The sequence below is a fragment of the Dendrobium catenatum genome, unplaced genomic scaffold (genome assembly GCF_001605985.2).
Source record: "Dendrobium catenatum unplaced genomic scaffold, ASM160598v2 fragScaff_scaffold_659, whole genome shotgun sequence".
NCBI classification, from domain to species: domain Eukaryota; kingdom Viridiplantae; phylum Streptophyta; class Magnoliopsida; order Asparagales; family Orchidaceae; genus Dendrobium; species Dendrobium catenatum.
In genome coordinates this window covers 1,209,588-1,237,505 of record NW_021319121.1, presented here as the reverse complement: position 1 = coordinate 1,237,505, position 27,918 = coordinate 1,209,588, and the positions used below count along the sequence as shown (strand labels likewise).

Below are 27,918 nucleotides of genomic sequence, written 5' to 3'. Positions count from 1 at the left end.
TGGTTTCCATGTTTTGTTCTAAGCTGATAATAAATGCTTCGCTTTGAACAGCTTTCTTATGACTTTTTAGATCGAAACTATAATTGTTATCTATGCACTGTTTTTTAGCGGTTGAGCAAATTATTGAAAATTGAAGTGGCATTGGGACTGAGATTTTGAATCGGGATTTGAAAATGGCAGGAAGATCTGATTGAATCTTGGTTTTGATAGAGTTTGGATTTGAATTGACAAGCGACTTCATCAAACCCTTGGTGGATAGAACTTTTAGTCGAAATTATTTTGTTTGAAAGACATTTATGCTTTGTTTGGGATGACTTTCTTACTGCTTCTTAAAGCAGTTTTTTAATATAAAATTAAAAGTTATTGTACTGAAAAGTTATTTTAAACTATTTTTTTTCAAACTATGCTCAATGATATGCCAAGCTTAATCTTTAAATTGGAAATTTTGGTACTGTAAAGCTGTTTTGAAAAACAATAAGAAAGCCGCTCCAAATGAGAGAAATTATTCTGTGCGGCATCCGGACCTGAAGAATCATTCGGATATGTGATTGTATACACCATGTACATATTTGTACACAATGTATGTTAAATCAGTGTGTGTACATTCACGATCCAGACGGTTTTTCCCATTTGAATGCGGCATAGAATAAATTCTCCCCAAACAAATTCTCCCCAAACGAAGCCATAAGTTTTCTTCCAAAATGCTAACTTATTGTTAGCATGTCATAAATAAAAGACTTAACTCCAATAAATTCATTTGTTACATGATGTTTAAGTAGGAAGTTTAATACATCCAAAATAGTTGAGTTATGATATCTATATTTTATAATTAATTTAATATCATAGGTACATAAATTCAATTTTCAATTAGATTTTTAAATTAGATAAAACTTGAATTGTGAAATTGAATAGAGTCAAAAAATAATTCAAATATGAAGTTGAATTTTTTAAACTCCTTGTGCTTAACAAAAATCATCCCCATTCAAAATCCCCTCCTACTTGATTCTAATATCATTAACAATATGTAATCTAGTGTTCAATGCACCTACTTTTTCTTAGGATGAACAAGAGCCCAAGAAGATGCTAAAATAAGAGCCTAATCAATACCCATTATGAGAGCTCACCCATGAAAAAAAAGAAATAAAATTAGAAGTTTAATATTTTAATTTCAAATTTAGCATCTAAAATGTTTGACATTTCTTAGAGAATATGTATGGATTAGACATTTAATGGTAATAATATGAATTAATGAAAGCAGTTGGTGCATTTAAAGAAAAAGGATGCTCAGGTGGATGAGTGGATTTACTCTTAGAGACAGGATACGAAACGAGTATATCCGTGAAAAGGTTGGCTCTAGTGACAGATAAGATTAGAGAGAGTCGCCTTAGATGGTTGGTCATACGAAACGACAACCTTCTGATGACCCTATTAGGAGAGTAGATGTATTAGATTTGACCTATGTTAGGAATAGTAGAGATAGACCTAAAAAGACTTGATTAGAAAATATTAGAGATGACCTTTCTCTATTAAATTTAAATGAGAATTTGATTCTTAACAGAACAAAATGGAGAGAAAAGGATTCGTGTAGCAATGGGATAAAAGGCTTGATGTTGTTGTTGTTATTGTTGTAAGAAAATTTAAAGTATTTCTTAAATAATATAAGAATGAGGTAAATATGTGATAAAAGATAAAAAAATATTTATAAAATACAAAATACACATTAGAAATATCTTGTACAAATTTATAATAAAAATGCCATATTTAAATGACTAATTATTTTTGCTCATCATCAAAATTCAAATAATCCACCAAAACTCGTATATTTCCTTCCATAAGAAATTTGATGCTTCAACATAAATTTAAGAAAAGAGAAAATGTAATTACAATAAAATGAAAAATTAATGCAAATAAAACAAACATAAAGCGAACAAATCATCACATTCATCAAATTATAACATTCTGACCTTTAATGCTACTGTATCATCACAGCAATTTTTCTTATAAACCATTATATAATACTCTTTGTTTTATGTCAATACTCTAAATTATACAGATCTACTGCTAAAATAAAAGGCTGGAAGGAGCTCGTTCAGACCTTGAATTTACATTTATAAATTTATGATTGAGAAGTTTGTCAAATTCTTAACTTGTCGAGGTATTGTCCGCTTTCGTTTAATGAACTTACGGTTTTATTCCGTTGATTAACTTTAGCACGAGCACACTTCATTTTTGAATTTCTTCATGAAATTTCAATCATTACACCAGAAGGTTCTTCGATGTTTAACAATTTAGATTATTTTGACTTGAGGGGTTTTACAATCTCTCTCATTCTATTAACTGACATCCTTGTCATTTCACTTGTCCCAAAATCATCCACCAAAATTCTAATGGTGGATCATACGAGTTCAAGTGGTGGCTCCCACCATTTAGCATTTTGTCCCATATCGAATTCAAGAGGTGGTTCCCATGATATAGCTTTTTATCCAATATAACACTAGTTCACATCTTTCAACTAGTATATTGCTCTCATATCACTTTGTAATAGCACATATATCTTTGGAGTTTCTTCTATATATATAACACAAATCTCAGCTTAAATCAACTTTAATCTTATTCAAATCACATCATAATATTTTGAAACAAATTTATTTCATTTTTTATTATAAAATTTTAATGATTTTGTGATTATGAGAATGTGAATTTGAAATATGTGTAAAACATTCTTCTATGATTTTACTTTTGATTAAAGATTTATTTGGTGCTACTTAAAATGATTTTTTAGTACAACAATTAAATTTTTTGTGCTAAAAAACTATTTTAAGAAACAGTATGAAAATAAAGATTGAAAGCACTTTCTTCAAGCCTTCTCCCAGTGCATTTTGAAAATAAAGATTTTTAAGAAGGCTTGATATTTTATTACTAAGAGATCTCTCAGATTCATTTTCTTTCTATTCTCTGATGTCTAGTTAATGAGCTAATTTATGCTTCGTTTGGGAACTGCTTTAAAAAGCAATAAGAAAGTCGTCTCAAACAAAAAGTTTAATCTGATACAGTGCAAGCTAGTTTTATGTAATGGCATATTTTCAGTCAAATATTTCTATAGCTTTAATGCTTCCAATGTTCCAAGTATTATTTTTAATTGAGGGATAATAATGACAAGATGTTTTGCCCTTTTAGTTTAAATTAACAATTTGTGAACCATACGAGATTTTGTGCATTTCCTCATAGATTCTCTAAATCCAAAGCATCCTTCATGAGAAAATCACACCAGATCAAATCTTCTGCCAGAATGAAAGTGGGTTTGTCCCACAGGAGACAAAATAGAGAAGAAATCAACATGGAGAAAGAGAAGCAAGAAAAGCAAACAAAAGCTGTTCTGAAAAAACTATTCAGTGATGATAGAGTTATTAAACTCTTATAGGCATATAATTTTATAGAACTTCTAAGAATATGTATTTGTTAAAGGAGCCAACAATCATCAAGCAGTCAAAAAGCTCTTCTGCAATTCCATTAGCTAAAGTAATAAAGTCAATTCAAATTAAGATTGTAAGAAAGAGTTGAACAATTACTTAGCATTAAACACTTATTATGTTGCAGCACAAGAGAGCTGCTAGTCTCTCACACATCCTTTTCTTCTTCCTGTTTTTCTCACTGGTTTCAATCCTTCCTGCCATTATCCCCTCTTTGCTAAAGGAATTTTGATTTGAATTTCACAGTCATCATAGAATCTTCAGCTCGACCGAATTCTCTTCTTGGTGTCAGACTGAAGTGTGCCAGTGAACCAGTCTCCGTCGGATGAGGACTCCATGGACTTGGTGAAAGAGGAAGAGAGATCACCATAGAGGTCAACCACTCGACGGATATTGTTGTTGAGTTCTCTGATAAGGCCGACATTGCGGCTGAGGTTGTCTGCAACCATGGACTCATGGTTCTTGTTGATTTCATTGATGAGGAGACGATTGTGATCCAGGATGTTCTGTACTTGGACAAAGCTCTTCTGAAAGTTCTGCACTACTTTGTTATCAATCTGGGTTCCATTGCCAAAGCTGGATAATGTATCTCCCTCCATTATTTGGGTACTTTATTTGAGCTCAATCTCAACTAGAATCAGAAATAGAGCTGGAGAGAGACAGAACAGAAACACTTCAAGATAACTTCAGATGTAGGATTTGTTTAGTTCAATGTTATCAGGATAACATTGCCTGCCATTCTGATAAAAGTATCAGATAATGCAATTAGTTAAAATGCTAAATATAACATTTCGGTCTCCCCAGCTCTCTTTCTGAATATAACAAGTATTATATATAAATATTTCTATTTAAAATATCAATAGTTGTGTTGACAAACAATAATATCAACAAAATAAGAACAAAATCAAACTTATCATCAAACCAATAATTAAGAATAATATAATAACAGAAAATAGACAAGAGAAAACCTCCCTAGATGTCATTCTCATATTAAAAAAGGCATCATTGAAAGGAGAGATAATTCTGTGTGGACACCGGACGTAGCTTACCATCCAGAGGCCAATCAGGTGCAACCACATCACCCAATACTGAGCTCAGTACCGAGCTCGCTATGAAGCAGTACCGAGTAAGGGTGATGTGGCACATTTTCATTGGGCTTTGGATGGAGTTCGGCATCCGCATAGAATAATTCATCCATTGAAAGACCGCAAAACACAGCAAACCAAATAAGAAAAACCGAGAATGGCTTAACAGAGGCATTAGAGAGAAAGAAATGAGATGCAACTGAGCTTCAGAAGGAATCTTTACCAACTAAGTTAGCTCTCACCTACTTCTGAAGGAACAGTCAAGAAACAGTTCTTGGAATGATAGGACATCAAAGGATTTTGAAAGGTAATAAAAGAATATTTGTTTTTGATGAAAATGATAGTTTTTCTTTCTTCTTTGGTTTCAGCATGCGTCACTTAGGATTAGATGGAGTCTTTTCAGCACAATTAACAAGACAAAAAAGTTGATTCAATTCATTGAAATGGAAAGAAAACCCCTTTCTTTAGAACAAAAACACATTAGAAATCTCACATCCATCCTGACGGAAAAAAGTTTCAAATTTTATGAACTGTAGAAAGCAGAAAGAGGTTCCTATTGCTCAAACTATGAGAAATTACACAGCAAAAGAACCTTATTCATCGATTTTCTTTCATAGGAATAGCTGAAATGGGCATAATAGAGCTCAAACACTGCCCTTGCCAAGAACTGATTTTGATGCCGAATTATTTATAATCTTAAAAAACAAATAGTAACTATTTAAAGAAAGAATCGAAGAAAAGTTTGAGGATCATTATTGTTTCTATCAACAACAGCAAGCAAACAAATTCCTGCAGTACAGAACAAGGAATAAGAACCAAAAGTATAGTTTTTTTCTCTCTTTTTTTCTTGGGCTTACCTTAGAAATCTCAAGCATTTATCCGGCTTCGATCGAGTGGAAAGAACCGATGCGTTCTTTCCCCGGTTAATCGAATATGTAAGAAAGGTATGACTTCTGAAACTGAAAAAAAAATAATATTAATAAAATAAATGAAAAGATTTCTTCTGCAGCGGACGAGCGCAGGTCGTTTTATTGAAGGGGCGGTAGGTATGGTCACCGCAAAAATCATTAAGATACCCTTCACCGTCTTTTATTTCTCCAGACTTGAAGCAGGAATGTTCACTTGGATTTTTTTTTTTAAGAAAAAATAAATATTTTAATTATTTTGCTCACATTTATTATCCAAATTTGATTCTATTTCTACTTTCAATATAATGAATATCAACTTTTTTACAAAAATCAAACACCAGCTTTGTTAAAGCTAACTATCATATATTAGCAATCATAGCTGTAAAAAATGATTTTTTTTTTCATTTTCAACACAAATTTTTTAAAAAAATAATAAACAAATAATAAGAAAATAATAATCAAATGATACTATAATTGTAATATGAAAAATAGAATTACAATAAAATTATTCAAAACAAACCTTTAATAAAAAACTTAATAATTTTAGGAAAGTATTATTTTTTTTAAATAAGCATAGTTTTAATATAACAAGAATCAATAAATTAAATAAGTTCTTATAATAAATATGGTTTTGAAAAAGAATATATTAATAAAAATGATTTCATTAGTGGAGTGAGGGACCCAATGGGCATGCACATAACTATGAAGGTTAGGTTGGAATCTTTTCCATTTTCACCCATAGAAAAAAATAAATAAATAACAAAGAAAAATCTAAGCAAACAGCTCTTTAAATAAAAAACTATTCTGTGCGGACATCGAATGTCATTCGGAAGTCAATGAGGACGAGTCACGTCATTTTTTGTTGTATACTGGATGACGTGGCGCAATCTGATTCATCTCCGAAAAATCTGATATCCGCACAGAATAATTTCTCCTTGTAAATAGGTGACATAAGAAAAAAGTTAATTACGAGTATTATTTTAAGATTAAGGTGGGGTTAAACAAAAAAGCCAAACATTAATTGGTTTCAAATTATGGTAATCTCACCACATTTCATACCCTGAATGGACCCACAATACATCATGTGGCATGTGATATGACACGTGGCATGCAATGAGACTGTTGCGATGATAGATATTTTAGAGCTTGATAGATTTCATTTTGGATTTATTGTTTCAAGCCAAAAGTGGCCCCTTTTGTGTTGCATGCCCATCCTTTTCTAATTATTATTCTATTTGTTTGATCTTAGTGCATGAAACTATAGAAAATAGTTGCATTATAAATGTGTAATATCTATTCAATTTTATGTAGGAAAAATATGAGATAATTATAATAAAAAAATATAGTGCGAAGGCTCCCACTCTATAAGGATGGAAGATAAAAGGAGATTGTCCGGGTTACATGTATGACTGTAGAGGTCAGACTGAAAACTTTCGAGGTCGTGTATGAAATGCAATTGGTCGCATGGCACGAGGTTGAGGAAATCATGCATGCATTCGATGTTGAAAGAGCTTAAACAACAAGGTGTTATAAGCAAAGTTCAAGATGATGATGGTGATGATAATGATGATAAGATAACAGATGAATATATTTGATTAAGAGGACTTTTTATCAGCTAAAAAAAGAATGTTTAACAAAGTAAACTTATAAACATAAATCTAATAATTTTAAAATTTATTCTAATAAAAATTGATTAATATATTCTTGAGTTGTCTCGTTGGGTGTCTATTTCTTCTCTCAATAACTCTTTCTAATGACTTAAAATCAAAATAAACCCTAAAAAATAAAAATGAAACGGTCCTTTTGATTTTGCTGCATTATTCACACAACATCCCCTCGGACGGTCTTCTTCGGCAACCAGGGGAGTTTTTATCATCTCTTTAGATGATTTTTGATGCCTTCGAGAATTTCAGGAATTTGCATCCTGAGTTCTTTTGATTTTGCTGCATTATTTTTTCTTTTTACCTGCTTTATTTTGTTCAACAGCCTTGGCTGATTTTGTCATTTGCACCACGTTTTTGTGTGTTGGCATATGATTTTCATTTACTTTGTACTCCTTTCATTTTTTAATGATATGGGCTAAGGCTCCAAATATTCCCAAATAATAATAATAATAATAATAATAAGTTGGGCATTGATGTAATTTCCACCCATAGAAGGGTCCCATTACCATGATGGAGAAGACCTCTGTGCATTCATAGCTTTTGTTATTGTCAGTCATCCCTTTACCAAACATTGTTTGTTTATAGCACCCATAAAAGAATATTCAGAAGAATGTCATTGGCTGAAACAGTTTTGTGGTCAAAAAGCTCAAAATGCCCTTATCTGCAAGACTAGTCTTGTGGTGTGCATGATTGGGAGCTCAAGAATTCAGTAAAAGTGGCTCTCTTTTGTGTAAGGGCATATATTCATAAGCACATTAACTTTGCAGACTTTTTTATTTGGGAAATAAATGTTTGAATCCATGTGTGGAAAAAAAGGTCTTTCCGGCATTCTAAACATAACAATTTCATTACATGGATACATAAAAGCAAAAACATGCGGAAAAATTATTCTATGCGGAGACCGGACGCAGAATGTTATCCAGAGACTAACCAGAATGCGACACGTCAGTGGTACCGAGCCGCAGGTACGAACCGCAGTACCGAACCGTGATACCGAACGAAGGGGTGATGTGGCGCATTCTGGTAGCTCTCCAGACAGCGTTCGGTGTCCGCATATAATAATTAATCTAGCCATAGACAATAGAAGAAATCATCATTCAATGAGATTAAACATGAAATCATCATTCATAAGAGAAGAAAGGGGAAGAACAAAATAAAAATCAGTTACACAAAGGGCATATCAACCACATTAACTTTCTTGAGGTTTCTTCATGATTTAGACCTAGATTTCTAGAATATACTAGAAATAATTCAACCAGTTATCTGGCCAGCTTTGTGAAATCAACGAGTAAAGCAAATGGAGACAAAGTTGGCATAATAGATTAGATAAATAATAGAGCACCAAACTATCTTCTTTAGGAGAGATTATTAGGTGCGGAGTGCAGACGAGAAGAACCGTCTGCACACTAGTAAAAAATCCAGCTATGTACCGTTCGGTACCACTGGGTACCACTAGGTACCGCTTGGTACCCTGTATCTGTGCAGACGGTGCTCTCCCCGTCTGCACTCCTCACCTAATAATTATTCCTTCTTTAGAGGAACAAAAAGTAAGAAAAATAAAGCTATGGGGAGAGAAGGGAATCTAGGCATTGGGATTGGTAACAAGCATGAAGAAGCATGAGATTCATGGACCGAGATGAATCATGGCTTCCATGGCTTCTTTTAAGGCATCCTTTGATATGATTTTCTTAATGTTTCTTAAAATGACATTCTAGTACAAAAATTAATTTTTGTACCAAAAAGATGCTTTAAGAGGCAGGAAAAAAAGTTGTCCCAAACAAAGTCTAAGGCTTCGTTTGGGAAAGCTTTTTTAATGAAGCAGCTTTCTTGTAAAAAAAAATTAATTTTTATACTAAAAACTGCTTCAAGAAGCAATAAAAAAGCTGTCCCAAACGAAGCCTAAGGACGGCTTTTTTATTGCTTTATAAAACGGAGTTTTAGTACAAATTTTTTTATTTTTGTACTAAAACTCCGTTTTAAAAAACAATAAAAAAGTCGTTCCAAACGAAGCCTAAATCTAACTTTAAAAAGCTGGTCCAATTCTATTAAGAGGAATTATTTCCCTTACAGCTTAGGTTAAATTCTCATCAAAGATGTCATTCTCAAATGGAGAATGGTAAAAGAGAAAAGTAAAAACAATTGAGCAAAGCATAGATTGCAAAAAGCCACGTCAATAAAAATAAAGATGAGACCTTTTGATTCTGGTGGAGGGAATGGGAGAGCAGAATTTGTACCTATTTTTTTACTTGTACTAGAAATCAAGAAAAGCGGTCTTGGATGGAAAAGATAAGGAATAAGGAGCAGTTGAGGTCACAGAAAAAGAGAAAAAAGGAAGAGAATGTGAATTACTTGGACCATGATTGGAGATTAGATAGCACAAAAAGACTGAATTTTGATACACTGATGTTGATTGTAGAGGGCTAAGTGTGCCGAGCTGGCTCTAATTTGACTCGTTAACGAGCTCACGAGCTGAGCTTATTGAGCAATGAGCTCGAGCTCAAACTCGAACACATTTATTAAACGAGCTCTAGATCGAGATTAATAAAACTTGGCTCGTGAGCTCGCAAGCCAACTCGAATTATTATTAATATTTTTTAAAATAATTTTTATTTATTTGTTAAATTTGAAAATCCCACCTGCACTAGTAAAACTCCCACCTGTGGTTCTAAAATTTCCGCTTGTGGATTTGTGGAACTAGACACAACTCTCCTTGGCCTATTGGTTGAGAGCTTAGGCTTCAAATTAAGAGGTTCAGGGTTCGAGTTTATGTGTATGCGTTGTGTGTGTGAGTTTGCCTTAAATGGCCTAAATGTCCCAAAAAAAAAAAATTGTGGAACTAGGCGGACCACGCTTGTAAGCCTATTGGTGCTCAAAACAAGGAGGACCGCACGCATGTAAGTCTGTTGAAGCTCAAAACTCGAAAGGCGGACGACTGCAAAGGATAGCTCGTTCGCGAAAAACTGATGATGAGTAAGGCAGCCAGGATAGCTGGAAGCTTGTGAGTAGCCTGAGCTCATTTACAATGGGACTAGTCAAGTTTAAACTTGACTCAAGTTTGAGCTAATTTTATAACTGACGAGCAGAGCTCGGTAAGGCCACTATTCGACTCGATTCAACTCATCTACACCCCAAATTGATTGGGGGATTTGACTATGAACAAAAAAAATCTTGAATTCTAGTTTGGCATATAAGCGTTTTGTGTGCGCTTGCCTTAATGAGCCTAAATATCCCAGGGAAAAAAAAAAAAAAAAAGGGACTGAATTTTGATGAGAAATTTGTGCCATTTTTTCTTGAAACAACAACTGCCCATTTCGGAAAAAGCAATAAAATCCAAAAGAAAAAGGCGATGTGAATTTTGAAAAAACAAATAAATGATTAATTTTTAATATTTTTATGGGGCTTTCTGAAACATTTTATCGTGGGAGCAGATTGAAAGAGAGAGTAGCGAGATATCATACAGTGGCGCAGAAAAAATAAATATTTTTTTTATTTATATATACATATGTAAAAATTTAAATTATTTTAAAGAACCTCAACCCTTCCACCACCACCGTAGGGCCTCAGCCTGGCAACCACCGTCAAACCTCCATCCTACCACTGCCCGCAGGTCTCCAGCAAGGGGGAAATTATTGGGTCTGGTCACCGGATATAGCTTACGTTCGGTATTCATAGTATTGAGCTCGATACTATGAAATACTGAGTACCGAGCTTAGTACCGAGTACCGAGCTCGGTACTGCTCAGCACCAAGCTCAGCACCGAAAAGAAGGTGATGTGACATATTTTGATTGGGCTCCAAACACGTCGCGTGACCTAACCCAATATTTTCCCCCCGCAAGGACATCGTGAAGCCCCAAATCTTTACCACAACAAACTTTGCAATTCAGTATCCGCTTTTCCCCAACAGCAAACATGAAAAATATCAGATTGCGAGAACGATGATCGACATGCAAATACAACGAGATTTCATTCATTCCAAGCAGCAGAAATCCGATATGCTTCGGAAGCTTGATTGGAAAAGAAGCAGAGTAAAGCAGAGTATCACAAGAATGAAGAATTTGAACCTTTAAAACTGCGGAAAACCAGTAAGTTTTCTTTTATTCCAAACTTTGTTTCTTTTCTTCCTATATATATATTATTTGACACAGAAAACAACTCACACCACCACTATGGTCCAAATTGTGATATTATTTAACAATATAAAGAGATTATTCTGGACACCGGCCGGTTCAGAGATCAACTAGAACGTGTCATGTCACCCAATATCTAGCATCAATACCAAGCAAAAAAATGACATGTCGCATACTCTAGTTGATCTCTGGACACCGTCCGGATCCGTGCAGAATAATTTTTCAAAAATACGGTAGCAGCGAAGCGGGTTAGATGAAGCCGGCTTAGATGAAGCCACAAATTTCTAAGCATTATTCTAGTCGATAAATGGCCAAATGTAAGCACCTTCAACAAGGTCAAACACTCCAAACTGAAGTTAGTTTACAATGTACGCTTTAAATTTTATTAAATAAGGTTGTCTATTTTAATTTGTTAATACGAAAGTGTGGTATATTGAGTAATATTCACCTACTAAGGAGAGTACTTTTAAAAGTTTCTCTGTCAACCAAAAGAGCAAAAGGACTTTCTCTATTGGTAGTGGAATTCTAATGTCATTTTTGAGATTATTATTTAATGCTCTTGTGTAGAGTTCATCAATTTACTTGTGCTCAAAGTTTATTACTTTCATATAGCATTGATCTATTTATCATCACCATGTTTTAGTTGTGGGAGATAATGGATGATACATATAAAAAAAAATTATAATATCACGTCCACGTCGTACCCCTGTCCTATATTTTCAACAAAAAATATACCGTGTCGTGACGTTTCCATGATGCCGTGTCAGTGTCCGTGCATCATAGGGTCTACCTATACATTTTTTAACATAGCTCAAATCAATATACCTATCTACCTTCTAACCAGATCATCAAAAGGTCAACATTTTATATGACCAAACCATCTAAGGAGACTTTCTCTAATCTTCTATGACACTAGAGCTACTCCAACATTTTCACGTATATACTCATTTCGCATACTAATTTTATGTATTTCTATTATCAATATTTAAAAAAGGATGATGTACATTCCCCTTTTTCTCATCATCAAAATCCATGCTGAGGCTAAGATTTCTAAAGATTGAGCTTCAGGGTAGATGATCTATAAAAAATGTTGCTAGTCATTAAATATTGTCCCATCTTTTAGGCAATGCTGAAAGCAAACTTAAATCATGGATCTCATCATCTCATAGCCACAAACAAGATCAAAACAATTTTTTTTCAATTATTAATCCAATATTTAGAATGAATAGAATATCTCCATCATATTTTCTAGAGATTCAATGGGAGTTTTAACTGAACTACTTAACAAATACTGAATCATGGACTACAGGCTATCCTCCTATTTTATGTGTTTCTTGAAGTAACGCTTGATAAATCAAGAACAACTTGCAATTATTAATTTAAAGTTCATGTAAACGGAAAAAATCAGATTTTTTAGAAGCACAACGAAGCTACAACTTTTTTCAAGAAACAAGATAATTATCTAGTGATGGCTGACCCTTTGCACATCAACAAACTTATAGAGATCCCCACGCCTTTGAATCTGTAATGGGAGGTTGGACCTACAAAAAAAAGATCATGGTCAAATAAAGAATTTATAACTAACACGAAAATTGTGATTGACATTCAGATCTGAAGAAGAGTTGTAAAATTATGATTTTTAGATCTCATCTCCATGCAATGAAAAGGTTCTGATCAAACCTAAAATTCATTGAACTTGATCGAGTGAAAACAAGTTTTTTTATTATTATTTGGTGTGGATTCGATCAAACAAGATCATGATTTTCATTAAATTAGCATAAAAATAATGTCAAAGAAATTTAACTTCCACAACCAAAATTGCTCTTAGGTGAGCATTTTCCAAATGAGATTCAAATTTGAAATAAAGACATTAGTAAAGATCCATATAAATCCAACTTCTCTTCAATTTAATAAAAAATTGTGCTTTCGCTGAATAAATTGTATAGATTACAGTTACCGTATTTGAATATGTTCCTTCAGTTTTTATTACCTTCTCAGTTCTATCAGTGAATAATCAATCTCTTCCACAATGATGGCTTCTTCATGCTCAGTAGTTGCAATGACTTCTCCAAACTGAATAAAAAGAAAGCAAGCAGTTTATGGTTCAAATTTTCCATATACTTCAATGTCTAAGAAATGTGCTTCATATACTTCAATATTACACTTACCGGACCAACAAGAGTGGAGTGGCCCCAAGCAATATATCCAGCACTGGCATCACGAGCTGGGGAGCATGTTGCTACAAATAGCTGAAAATATATATGTAATGAGCTTAAACAAAATATAAAAGACTTAACTTCTATTTCATCAAATTTTCACTAAGAAAGAAGTAAAGAAAAGCAGAACGTCTACTAGTAGTTCTATACTCTGCTCCCTCCGAACAAAGACAGGATGTTCAGAATTGAGGCTCCTCATTGAAGATATTGTGTGAAGTGAGCATGTTACTGTTCCATATCAGCAGAGGGAATTTTTATTGTGTGGAGTCCGCACGTCATCCAGAGACCAACAAAAAAGCGTCACATCATCCCAAAAGTGTACTGAGCACGGTACTGACGCTCGGTACCAAGCGCGGACCGGACGGTTCTCCTGTCCGGTGTCCGCAAAAAATAATCTCTCCAGCATAGGAGAGGCGTGTTGTATAAACAACCATAAGTGCGATGATAATGATGAAATAAAGTACAAAAATTTAAAACAGAAAAAAACGTGGATTGACAAGACTGATTGATCTATTATGTCCACAGCCGAATAAGGAAAACACTCCATAATAACAATTAATGATATGTTATAATTTTCTCTTCCACAACACCCTAAATATTGAAAGAAAATAAAATTGTCAAGCAATAAAATAAGATTCTTGGACGACAAGATATCAAAGAACATAGAAAGTTGTATTCCCTGTTCAGAAAAATAAGACATTCTGATGTAGAACGCGAGGAGGTAGGGGATATAATTTTAAAATCTGAAATTAATTGCATGTTTTGGTGTGAGAGATTTAACAATTTCGAATTTCAAAAAAAGAAGAATAAAGGAGGGAATAGGTAATTAATATTCCCTAATCTTAGGCCGTAAATTAAGGAATAAATAATTAGAGAAGGGAAGAGAAGGTGGGCCGGCCAATGGAGGGAAGAGGGGAGCAACCACATTCAACGTATGTGGATATTTCCATTGAATGTTGATTGATAACTTCAAATTTGAATTAATTTCAGATTTGCATCAATTGAGGATGCTTCTTAAAATAGATGTACTAATTAGGAAAGCATTTGAAATTTGGATATGAGATTAATTAATTAATCAATTTTAGAATTGATTAATTAATTAAATAAAAAAAACTTCTCAAAATTAATATAATTAATGAGGGTGGATTTGAAATTCAAATTAGATTAATTCGAATTTGAAATCTTTCCAAAGTAATGACATCCTAAATAAGGAAAGAGGAGTTTTGGAGGGAAATGATACTAGGCAAAGAGGTGGCCGGCAGGTGGGTGGAGACTTGTTGGATTTCGACCAAGGGGAGGGAGGAGGAAGGGAGGGGCTAGTGTAGGCCGATGGTATGGAGGTGATGGGGTGAGAAGATCGACGTCTTGGTAGAGGGCTTGAGGAGGTGCCAGTTCAGGGAAATAAGAAAAAACAAAACAAAACAAAAAAAAGGAATAGAACCGCGAGTCTTGGACTCTTCCGAAGACTGACGGGTGATGCGTTGCCCTTCACCAAGGAACTTCAAGCCACGAGCCCGGAACCATCCTGCGACTGATGAAACTACGATTCCCTCCATAGGGATTCACAATCGTCCTCCCACAAGAACACAAATGCATAACACAAATTTTTATTATAATTCCATCATACCTAATACATGAGAAGAGGCCTCTATATATAGGAGTAATTATTCCGTCAGGTTACCGAATGCATCAAGAAACCAATAACAAAACGCTACATCACTTAAGTGCTCGGTATCGTGCTCGATACAGCGCGCTCGATACACTCGGTATGCTCGGTATTGCTCGGTATTTTCACAGGATGTAATAATTTCTCCTATAAATAGGTCTCAAAATAAACTATAAGACAAATTTTCCCCTTGGGCTTACATAAGACAAGACTCATAAATAAAAAGGGTAAAAAAAGAAAATTGCAAAATTAAATCAAAATACAATTAATAAACTAAAATAAAACGGAGTGATCTCGGCCGTCGATCTTCGACACTTCCTTTGAATATCGTCCACCGTCGGATGTCCGCATCATTCTCCCGGGGTGGAAAAGAGCTCGACTTCGTCGAATTCGCATCCCGGGCAACCATGCTCTGATACTAAAATGATGTGAAACGTACATGCGAAGATGACTTTCTTAATGAATTTGCACGCTTAATTTTTAGAGCATAATACTTATATCTTTGCATTGATTTTGAACAACAAAAGAAAACACAATGAGCGGTAAGACAAGTTTAGGCTAAATTACATGTATAGAAGTTAAGATCGTAAAATGGCCAATTTAATCTAACAATGCATACATGGAAGGTTTTAACGAGAGTTCCCTATATTAACAACAAGATTAGTCACTATGATAGAATCGCTCACCCAACTCTCTAATTTCTAAAGATTTAGCGGAGAGTAATTAACAAGCTTCTTATTAATCAATTAAATCACACAGTAGGATAACTATGAAGATAAGAGACTAGGGAAAGAGTTCACCATTATCAAGCACTAGGTAGTAGTTGGAAGCCTCATATCAACAACCTCATTAATCTCCAAAATTAGGACAACAATCTAGAATGACTGAGTTCTTGGCAGCAGTTGGGGGCCTTCCCGTTGAAGGTGTGGTGCAGGGGGGGAGCCTGCTGAACTATGTGGACAACAAATTTAGACAACAACTTTGGCAGCTTCTGAGTGGTAGACAGCAAGCGAACCTAACTTGGACTCCTTGGAAAGCAATCAGAAGGCCCTGGACAATAGCTTTCTAGGTCTTAAATCTCAGGGAAACACTTAGAACCAATCCAGATTTCTGGACAGCAAGTGGAAGGAGGGGAAATCAGTGACTTTCCTCTCCGGGTTGCACAGGAACTAAGGGATTTTAGTGGGGAATCTCGTGGGCAGCTGTGGGAGAAAAATTTGGGATCCAGTACTAGCTTAGGTGGCCAATCTAATTAAATTTAGATTAAGTGAAATTGGCAGGATTAATTTGAATTTGAATTCAAATTCAAATTGAGAGAATTAAAGTGGAAGAGAGAAATTGGGGGAGAGGGGAGGCGGCATGGGGAGGTGATTGCGGAGTCTTAATTGGGAGCATTTAATGAAAGTGGAGAGAGAGAAAGAGAGAGAGAGGGAAAAAAATTGTGTCCACGAATGTGGACAAGGTATTAATTGCAAGTGGGAATTAAATATGAGATTTATTTCAGATTTAAGGTGATTTGACGGGATTTAATTTGAATTTTAAATTCAAATTCAAGTGGGATGGAGCCTTAATAGGAAGCAATATGATTTAGCCCATTAATGGGTGGCCGGCGGCATCATGAGGGGAGGGACGAGTATGGGGAAGATTTTAATAAGTTTCCAAACGAGGTTTGCCACATAGGAAAGAGAATAAACAACCCTCTTTAATTTAAAATTAAATCAGATTGAAATTTAAAAACTTTCCTTCTTGGCAAAGTTCCAAATAAGGAAAGTATTTGAAATTTGAATTTCAAATTTCAAACAAGGGTCATTGCTTTCCTTTTCCATGGAGCTAATTTAGGAAGGGAATTATGACGATTGAAATCGTCATAATTGAGGTGGATCCAATGGGGAGGCCGGCGGCAATGGGGGCTTGGGGGATGACATCGGGTGTGAGGAGGGGAGAGTTGATCCGCCAGTTAGAGAGGGGAATTTGGTGCTTTTAGAAGGTAGGATTGGAGTCGGGGTGCATGCAGTGGTGGAGCTCGATAGGAGGGCGGTTGTTGGACGGCGGGTATGGAGAGGAAGGTGGGTAGGGAATATGAAAACTAAAATAAAGAACTAAGAACTCACAAAGAGATCGTAAAACCGCGAACCTTGGACTCCTCCAAAGGTTGACATGTATTGCTTTCACCCACCTAGGGTCTCTCATCCCATGAACTCACTTAGAGATCAAGCAAAGAAAACAAAATTTCATTCCATATTCATCATCCTTCAATACAAGAAAGCTAGCCTATAAATAGGCCTCATGAAAAGAAAAATATCAAAGATTAAAATGTCCCTTCGGGCTACAACACTACTTGATCACTCCTAAGGGTAAAATGGGAAAAACAGTAATATAAGATAAACTAGTACATAAGACATCAAAAATTAAAATAAACTCTAGATCTCAGCCGTTGATCTTCTGATGTCCTCGTCACATTCCCTGACAACACCAAACTTGGGTCCAGTATTAGCACACTTGTTTTGGCAGCATCATGCCTAACTATGACCTCACCAAACTTGGTTACAGCACTAACATACTTGCATCAACGCCACTATGCTTACACTGCATTGAGGTAGTTCATTGCAGACAAAAACAAAAGAACAGAATAATTTTCTATCTTCTCTTTTCTCGCCCTTTCTTTTTTTTCTTTTTCTCATCCGATGTTTTCTTTTTCAGCTCACTCACTCTTTCCCTCTCTCTTCTTCTTTTCAAGCCTTCTCTCTTTTTTCTTTTACATAACACACACCTATGGCGGCTCTCTCTAATGGGTGTCAATATTGCCTCGAATAATATGAATCGAACCTGACACAAATATTTTGAGACAGAGAAAATCATTGTAGGATTTAGTTCGGATTCAGTCAACAATTAAGAGACTTAAAAAATCAATTTGTGTTCAAGATGCTATGGGGCAACCCAAAAATCAAAATCGAACCAATTTAATTAGTAGAATCTTCTTTCTTCTATCAAGAATGCATATCCAATCAAGAACGTAGTGTGACGTTGCCCGAACATCGCCGTTCGTGAAACATACTTCATTGTTGAGTTCAGAATGTCGACAATACCCGGAAATGGCTGTAATATTGCCTGGGTCGTTGCACAAACGAAAGAGGCGAAATTTATCTATGCGCGAGTTGATTGCACACAAATCGAGATGCACAAAAATCGAGAAGAAAACATGAGAGGGTCAATCCACGTCTCTCTTTCATTATAGATAATTAATTTTAGGCTATTTTAATTCCGTTCGCATATAATTTAAATATATATTCAATAAAATATACTTTAAAATAAACAAATCCAAATCCTATCTTCTGCCCAATCTAATCCATGCCCAAATTCCTACAGCTGCCCAATCCTGAATCTGCCAATTCAGTGAGCATAAAATTAAAAAAAAAAAAATCTAATAAACTAGAACAGACTCCACTCACTATTCTATTGCACAAGCAAATCCACTCAAACTCCTCCCATTCCCTAGTTCCTCATCTCCAGTCCCCCTTCTCCACTCCTGGCTCCGAATCTCCCAACTACAAGGAGCTCCTCTTCCCTCTACTCCCAGCTCTCCACACAGCCGCAACTAACTCTCCTCCTTCAAGCCGATACAACATCTCTCAGTTCTTCTACCAGCTCACATGCCTCTCCTACAGCTCCTCCAGCCTGCTGCTCCTTCCACTCCCTCTCAAATAGACTGCAACCCTCCTTCCAATAGCTAACCAAACAGCCATCAAAGCTGTCACCTTCTTTTATAGCAATCATCTCCCCATTCCTCTTCAAGCAAGCCCAGCCACACAACTTGTTGCCTTCACTGCCCACTTTTGCAATTCATGAAAAAAGCTCAATCAGCCCATCTCCACTCTTAGCCACTTCACCCAACACCAACTACAGCTAGTATCAAATAAAAAATAAAAAAATAAAAAATAAAACATCGACTACAGCTGCTACCAAACACCAACTCTCCCCATCTTCCCAGTCCCGAGAAGCCATAAAAACCACCCAAATAGCTTCTACCTCATAGCGACTACTCTACCGAACACCCAAAACTCCACTTGCAACTCTCCTCCAAAGCCTCAAACCAACTACAGATCTCAAGCAACCTACAATCTCCCACGAAAACAGCCCTCATCCCACCTACACCAGCCAAACACTATAGCCTTCAGCATACATACATCTCCCTCTCCTATTCTCTCTAACAGACAGATTAGTTCCCCACTCTATTGTTAGTATATTTATTATCGTTATTAGTATAAAAAAAAAGAGAATCAGAAAACACAAAAGAGGCTATAAAAAGAGAGAATATTGTGTGTTTTAATCCTTGCCAAAAGCCTCATCATCTCGTCGTCATCACTTGTGTAGGTATAATTTTTAAATTCAAAATAAGTACCCATTGGTTTTGTTCCAATATGAAGGAGAAATTTGCTCATTTAAGTACTCGTTCTATTTGTTCTAGCGAGGCCCGGAAATTTGCTAAGGACACATTCACATCGTTCCAGCGTGATGGGGAACATCCGTAAATCTTAAGCACTAATTCACGTTCTTCCAATGCGGCAAGGAAATTTGTTTATGCAGGTAATGACGACCCCGCGTGCTTTTGATAAACATGTTGGGGAAGAAGAACCCTAGACGCGGTGTCACCTAACACCAACCGTCCCGATTCGGTATAAGCGTGTCGGGAAGGGGAAATTATTGGGTTCGAACACCGGTCGCCGTCCAAAGCCCAATACAAATGTGCCACATCACCCCTGTAGGTATAATTTTTAAATTCAAAATAAGTACCCATTGGTTTTGTTCCAATATGAAGGAGAAATTTGCTCATTTAAGTACTCGTTCTATTTGTTCTAGCGAGGCCAGGAAATTTGCTAAGGACCCATTCACATCGTTCCAGCATGATGGGGAACATCTGTAAATCTTAAGCACTAATTCGCGTTGTTCCAATGTGGCAGGGAAATTTGTTTATGCAGGTAATGACGACCCCACGTGCTTTTGATAAACATGTTGGGGAAGAAGAACCCTAGACGCGGTGTCACCTAACACCAACCGTCCCGATTCGGTATAAGCGTGTCGGGAAGGGGAAATTATTGGGTTCGAACACCGGTCGCCGTCCAGAGCCGAATAAAAATGTGCCACATCACCCCCTACTCGGTACCGAGCACGGTACTGGATAACGTGATTCGTCTCTGGACTGTAAGCTGTATCCGGTGTCCAAACTCAATAATTTCCAGTCATGAAGGCCTTAGCTCTCCCTAAAATTCCCCCTACAAGGGGGAGACGTCCATAAGCTGTCGAACTTTACACTGAGCATTTATAGGGAACCTAACCAAAGCTAATAATTTTAAAACAAAAAATATATAATTTAAATAAAATTTATAAAATTAAAAGGCACAATCAAGAGACTTTTTCATGAAATTGGCAGCTTGCCTAAGAACAAAAATTGTGGACTTATAATGAACGCAATAGCTCACCTACAAGCAAAAGTAAGAAACTTACAAATGAATGTGATAGCTTGCCTACAAGAAAAAATATGGAATTTACAATGTGATTGTTGACCTTAAAACTAGTGTTGGGGTGGAGTCGACTGCACACGGTGAGTTTCGAAAGCAAAAGAACGCAGCGCCGCATGAAACCCACCCGACACATGTCAATCGAAAACTCAAATCTTGAAAATGGCCTTCGTTCACAAAACAGACAACGCCATGGTGTCTAAGATAGCTGAAAAAGCTAAGATCAACACCCATATTGGATGAGTTGTTGATCGCCAAAAATTAAAATTTTGACTGAGCAGCTCGAGGCGACATTGACATGAGCGAATGACAACGATGATCTTATGACGAGTCGAAACACGATTAATCTAAATAATTATTTACCATAAATAAGAAAATTTTACTCTCAATTTTATAATTAAAATCAAAATATTAAAAAATCCCTAAATACCTAAATTACCCTCACTAAACCCCTTATACTCTCATAATCCTCCAACCGACCCCCCATGGCTCACGCTCAAACTCACACACAGCCCCTTCTCTCCCTCTCGGTTTGCTCTCTCATGCCCAACTCCTGCCTCTAGTCTCCAACTGTTGCCGCCACCACCTAGGTAAACTCCTTCCCCCTCTTCTCCTTTCTCCTTCTCCCTCCCCTTCTCCTTCTCCTTTCTTTCTTTCTTATTCATTCCTCCATTTCTTCTTCCCTTTCCATTCTTTCTCTTCCTCTTCCTCTTCTCCTACCCCATCTTCTTCTTCCTCAAAACCTAACCCTAACCCTAGTCCTAAAATTTTAATTTATCTCTCCATACCCCCCAAACCGCCATCCTCCCTTCACAAAAAAGCCTCCTTAACAACTCCTACACCCTCTACACCAAAAAAACCCCATCATATCTCTTCTTTTTTTCTAGACCTAAAGAGATTTTTTTTTCTTTCAAGAAAAACAAAGAAAATCCATCCTCTCCTCAAAATCATCTCCTCCAGCATTCATCTCATTCAAATCCACTCTCATTCTCTTTATCTATCTTCCTAGAGAGAGAAAAATCATCTCTTTCTCTCTATAACATAATTCTCCTTACCACCATCACATTCCTACACCATTTCCACCAAAACCTAGCTTATCCCTCTCTTTCCACTCTCTCTAGAAATAGAAAAAACTTTCCTTTTCTCTCTCTGGCCTCCACCCCATAAAAATTTTAATTAAAAAAATAATTCAATTAAAATTCTTCATGCATCGTAGGCATCATCATCATCGCCGTCATCCTGCTATTGTTGCCTTTGCCTCCACGCATCTAAGGTATAACCCTAACACTAATTATTTTATGTTTGCAATGCATGAAAATGAATACCCATGATCTCCTTTCTTGGCAAAGGATAAAATATATATATGTAAATGAAAATAAGTACTTGTGACCACATTTTTTGACAGGTGGGAAAATTTGTATGCATGAAAATAAATACTTGTGAACGCCTTTCTTGGTAGGCGGGGAAATTTGTTATGCATGAAAATAAGTACCCATGATTATCTTTCTTGGCAGGTGAAAAAATTTACTATATATGAAAAATTAAGTGCCTGTAACTGTGTTTCTTGATAGGCGGGAAAATGTTATGCTTTGTAAACAACTGCTTGAAGACCCACGACGGCCTTTCTTGACAGAAATTTCGGCCATGGTGTCACCTGACACCAATTATGACTGTCTTTCTTGGCAGACGGGAAGGCCTACCACACTCTAATGTAGCCCCCACATTGGAACAATGTCATGGTACTGCCGAAATTTACAATTAAATAAATGATTTGGAAACTTAGAAAAAAAAAATCTAACCAAACTCTTAAGTCAATAAAATAAAAAAAATGTAAGGCATCCTAGGTTCTAAACACTGAAAATAAAAATGAACAAAAATTAAAGCGTAATTTAATAAAGCTTAAAAGTAAACTAGCATGAGAAATAATTGTTCTCCAAAAAGAATGAACTAAAACCTTCGCCCTTAGCTTCTGCTTTGCTCGTGCACACCTAAATCCCCCAGCAACACTCTTCTTGTAAAATGGAATGTGATAAATGAACTAAGTCTCCCCTCCTATTTCTAACATAAAATTCAAACCATTTGCGAGCCCAACCTAGGATCCATTTGCTAAAAGACGGGGAGGTGCACTTGCGTGTTCCACCAGTCTAGGATCTCTTTGATAAAAAATAGGGAAGATACATTTATGGGCCACACCAACCTAGGGCCCATGTTTAAAATGTGTGAAGTAATTTTAAAAGTCATGCTTTGTATTCTATAAATATTTGCAAGTGAGAAAAATACATGTAAATAAATGTAAATATGTGCGGTAGTTATCCTTAAAAAAATAAAAAATATGTATGTTTCTACGAAAGAGCATTTGCATTAATAGTCGCCACATAGTATGTTTTCCTCATGGACCCCGACTACTATAACATATACACATGACGAATGAGGATACTACACAGACTAAAGAAATAATAAATAAGTTGTCAAGCATAAGAAATACATCGTATTAGTACACTGAAAGGCATGCATATTATTTAAAATAAAATTTAAACTACATGCATGTGCACTGACCACCACTCTCAATTTTTAAACTCGAAGTTTGAGAATGTTGTGTGGGTCGAAAGTTAACTTAAGCTCAAGTCCGATCCACCTCAAATGGACCGGAGATGACATGACGCACCACAGGTAAACGGTTATGACCAACGCTCTTTGACCCAATGATTTTGTCGTCAATGGTACAACTAAATTACGGTCACGGACAGATCTTGTATGTTCCCTAATAACTTTAAATCCTTGAGTAATTAATTAATTGGGTATAATCGATAGGGGAAAAAAATCCTTTGTTAGCTAAGATGGGCTCAAATATGTCCCTTTAGGCAAACATTCACTCCAAGTCTACACAATCCCCTTGGACAACGCAACCCATGGCTGCCGACAAGAATCATTTGGTCAAGTTGAATCATTTACATCCTCTGATTAAGTAGACTAGGAACCACAATAGCTCGAGACAGTGAAACCACAAGATCTTGACCAAACCCGTCATCATTTCCCCATCACCCGCCTTAAGCATACAATGATAAATTTCAACTTTTAAATTCAACAAATTCAAAATATAAAATTCTTAAAGATGCTTCTATTATACGCTAGGTACTAAGTGCCTATTATAATGACTAACATTAATCGAAAGTACTCTCTCGTTATCAGGAGAACTAATTAACCATAAGTACTTGCGCATGTGAAAAACAAGACATCATATTATAAAGTCCTCGCAAAATGAGGGTGAAATCTCTAAGTAGTGTCTTATCTAAAACCCAATGTCTTCTAAAAATTTACCCCGAAACTAAACTCGTTAAAACTCTCCTAACTAAAAAAAGGCGCAGAGAAGCCAAGGCACGAATTTTTGAAGCCCACAATGATTGTTTGCCTATGGGGGTTAACAGGGGACTCATAGTAAACAAAGGTTTGTAATGTGCAAAATGACTTGCCTACATATAATATCAGCAAACTTGTAAAGAATACAATAGCCTGCCTACAGGCAATAGCACGATACCTTTAATGAATACTTCAACTTGTCTATAGATAACAACAAAGACTTGCAATGCTCATAGCAGTCTACATATAGACATGAGCAGGAAACTTGTTATGCATACATCAATCTAACTACAAGTGAATATAAGGGCCCCAAACGAACATATCAACTCACCTATGGGCAAGAAACAAGGGGGTTTGTAGTAGGCAAAACAACTTGCATACGAGCATGAGCAAGGTACTTGTAATATGCACAATAATCCGCCTATGAGCAAAAACAAAGAACTTGCAACGCACAATAATCTTCCTACAAGAAACAACAAGGGACCTATTATAATGAACACTACAATTAACCTATGAGCAAGACCAAGGATTTCGTAGTGCACACAATAACTAGACTACAAGCGAGAACAAGGGGATCGTATCAATTGAACTAACCTGCTACGAGTGATAATAAGGGATTCATAGCTCACTGATCAGCAAAAGAACGATCTCATAATGTCGATTGAATAAACATCCCCTTTGAACTATGTTAAATGATAACTAGAATAAGGCAAAATGAACTAAACATCTCTTCTATATACAATAACTGAAACATAATTTGCCTTGATGACACCGAATCCACCACACAAATCTAAAAGTGGACAGAAGGCAAAAGGCAACCTCATATAAGATTCAAAAATGAAATCGATGCCACCAGATTTGCAGCACTCGTACAAGCGGACACAATGTGTTATTTTTAAACTCTAAAGTGAAACAATGTGCATTCAAATAATGAACTCTTACGCAAATGTTTAAATTTTAAATATTTTAAAATTCTCCCTCTTGCATTAAAAAATAATTCTCTAAACTTAAATGTGACACATCGAGAAGCATGCTGACACCTCCAGGAGCATGTAGCAGTCTTGAGAAGCAACCAACAAGCCCTGAGAAGAGTGTTACTACATTAAGAAACGAGTCACTAACTCGAGAAGCAAGTACAATCAAATAATGTGCACTGTATTAAAAGCATGCAAACGTGATATGAAAATGCACCAAGATGCATGCAAGTGCATCACATGAGCGCATCGGCAAGCATGCATATTAATTTAAAAAGAAATTTAAAATCCCCGCATGTGCTTTGACAAATATGCTAAACTTGTAAAAGCCAATGTCTGAGAATGTTGCACAGGGTTAAAAGCTCGTTAATTTAAAATCCTATTTTCAAACTAATTACTCACATGTGCTTCGACCGTCGCATAGGATTCTTAAATACAAAGGTTTGAAAATATTGCGCGAGTTAAATTTTCAAGTTCGATCATCTTTTTTGAAAAGACTGGAGTCGACACGACTTTGATTAACAACAAACAACAAATTAGAAATCTACCGAGATATTTTTTAATTTCACATTAAGCGTTCAAAGGCTTTTCAAATAAAACTCATCATAAACATATTAACTCTAATTCTTAACATTCGCATGATAATCAATTGTCAAGTCGATCCTCTGCAGCGGGCCTACAGAGTTTACAATGTTTAAACAATAAAAAATGTGAATTTTTCACAAATTTTCAATGATGGTCGTGTTGAAAATTAATATTAAACAAAGGGGATTCTATTTTCTAAATACCTCCAAACATCAATGAAATACATATATTTTAAAGTGACTGTAACACTACCATGATGATGGTCGTATTGAATGTAAATCTCAACCGGTAAAATTTGAAAAAAAAAAAAAAAAAAACTTCAAATCTATTAAATTTTTAATATTTCAAAAAATGAAATCTAATTACCTATAAACAAAATCCATCCCCTCTCTGCAACTGTTTGGCGATGGTAATAAACTCAAACATAACTCTAGCTCACAAAGAGCGAATATCAAAATCAATAACATCACTAAGATTCATTCTCAAATAATATCCTACCAAAAAGGACGTGGCAATTGTCCTCTAATCAGTGGCTTGGCTAAATGGCTCCATAATACCCATAGCTTGGTCAGACAGCTCTATGCAGAAAATGATTATATTTGGTGCTCTAATTAGTGGCTTGGCCAGACAACTCCACAAAGAACTCGTGGTTTGGTCAAGAAGGCTCCACATGATAAATGATTATGACCGCAATCCTCTGAACTAGTGGCTTCGTTGATCAACTCCATTGTATTAAATTCATGGTTAAAAGCACGTATATTCCTGAATGGCTTATTATCATTGAGTAATGAATTATAGAATATAATCGATATGGCACAAAACCCTCTGTAAGCTAAGGTCGACTTGAATTCATCCTTTAAACAAACACTCACCTCAAGTCTATAAAGTACCCTTATACAAAGCAACTCATGGCTGCCAATAAGAATCGTTCGGTCAGATTGGGTCAACTATCTTCTCTAACTAACTATATTAGGGACCATGATGCCCCGAGATGACAGAACCATGGGATCTTAATCGAGTTCATCATCATTCCCCGTCATCCACTTTAAGTGCAAGTTAATGAATTTCTAATTTTACATATATAAATATGTTGCTATTATACATCAGGTACTTAGTACCTATTTAACAACTAAACTTAATCAAAAGTGCTCTCTCGTTATCGAAAGGGGTGATTAACTATAGGAAGTTAAGCATATAGAAAGCCAGATCTCAGATCGTAAAGTCCTCGTTAAGAGGGAAAAATCTCTGTATAGTGTCTTATTTCTATCTGATCTGCCTTCCAAAAATTTCTCCCCAAACATAATCAATTAAAACTTTCGCCAAATATATAATAAGAGGCCGGGGCCCCAAAAGCTCAATTTTTTTAAGCCCACAGCCCTAACAGTTTGCGAAGGAAAAATGCCAAGGGGTCCACATGGATATGATAAGATTATTTAAGATGATATAGGAATTCTCAAATTATTCAACTAAAATGACGTAGATCCTGACACAAACAAAATGAGAAACCACCCATTAAGTGCTTTTCAACTGATAATGAGAGAACATGGCTATTTAACATCACGAGAAGATTTGACAAGCTGGTTTTCAGGAAGTTATTACCAGTAGTTACATAACTCCATTAAGCAACAAACATAATCTATATTTTCAGGTGTTGGGCAAATTATACCAAAAAAATTCTTACGCTGGAGTAAACAAAGAATCATGGCATAACTGGGAATAATATTTTCTTGAAAATTATTCAATTGTAAGAATGTCATGTGTAACTTTATGTGGTTCCTAACATGACTTTACATATTCCTCGATTGGCTTAACTCTTTAGAGGAGGCCGCAATTATAAAAAAGATAGAACCAATGAGGTAAAAGAACCCCGCAATCAGTGGCGCTTGCTGATCATTGCTAATGCAACTACATTTTACAGCAACAAATAAACTATCTCAAAATCAAATCCGCTGACTTCACTATGTTATCCTCAGAAAAGACCTCAAGAATGATCGTCAACAATATCTTCACCTTGAAGTATGGTTGAGCAAGTGCAATTAGAATCCATTTGGATGTAGCAATACACCATAACGCAAATAGGCAGAAGAAAAACAAAAATTTTAAACTTTGAATTCAGCAAACTACCCAGAACCTCTAAGAGGCTAAGAGAGGGGCTAAGTGGGCAGACACGAGGCTGCATAGCCAAGAAACAAGCTAAATCCTCAAGGAGGAATATGATTACATTTAATGTACGAGTATCCTTGAGGTAAAAATAACTTGTGATAGTAGATAAACAAGCTCTTGAAATACTCATGCAATCATAAAAGTATAAGCACAAGCCTCAGGAATGTTAAGGATCATGTCAAGAAC

The 27,918-nt window shown here is 35.8% G+C and overlaps 2 protein-coding genes across 3 annotated transcripts in view; both read right to left on the bottom strand.

The window, feature by feature from the left end:
- Positions 1 to 3,481: 3,481 nt before the first annotated feature.
- Positions 3,482 to 5,570, bottom strand: LOC110094787 (protein ELF4-LIKE 3-like). 2 transcript variants are annotated; one of them, XM_020820112.2, is made up of 2 exons: positions 5,413 to 5,570; positions 3,482 to 4,119 (listed from the first exon to the last, which is right to left on the bottom strand). In XM_020820112.2, the coding sequence occupies exon 2, from the start codon at positions 4,067 to 4,069 to the stop codon at positions 3,731 to 3,733; it is 339 nt and encodes a 112-aa protein (XP_020675771.1). In that variant the 5' UTR covers positions 4,070 to 4,119; positions 5,413 to 5,570; the 3' UTR covers positions 3,482 to 3,730. The 2 variants fall into 2 exon arrangements, with proteins under 2 accessions (XP_020675771.1, XP_020675772.1); XM_020820113.2 differs by having other exon boundaries at positions 3,482 to 4,210; positions 5,413 to 5,563.
- A 7,035-nt stretch (positions 5,571 to 12,605) lies between these two features.
- LOC110094781 (omega-amidase, chloroplastic) overlaps positions 12,606 to 27,918 on the bottom strand; it is a 35,216-nt gene continuing 19,903 nt past the window's right edge. Inside the window, exons 7-9 of the mRNA XM_020820107.2 lie at positions 13,424 to 13,504; positions 13,246 to 13,328; positions 12,606 to 12,796 (exon numbers count right to left, since the gene is read on the bottom strand). Coding sequence (XP_020675766.1) covers positions 12,718 to 12,796; positions 13,246 to 13,328; positions 13,424 to 13,504 — 243 coding nt within the window. The 3' untranslated portion in view covers positions 12,606 to 12,717. The remainder of the gene's footprint in view (positions 12,797 to 13,245; positions 13,329 to 13,423; positions 13,505 to 27,918) is intronic.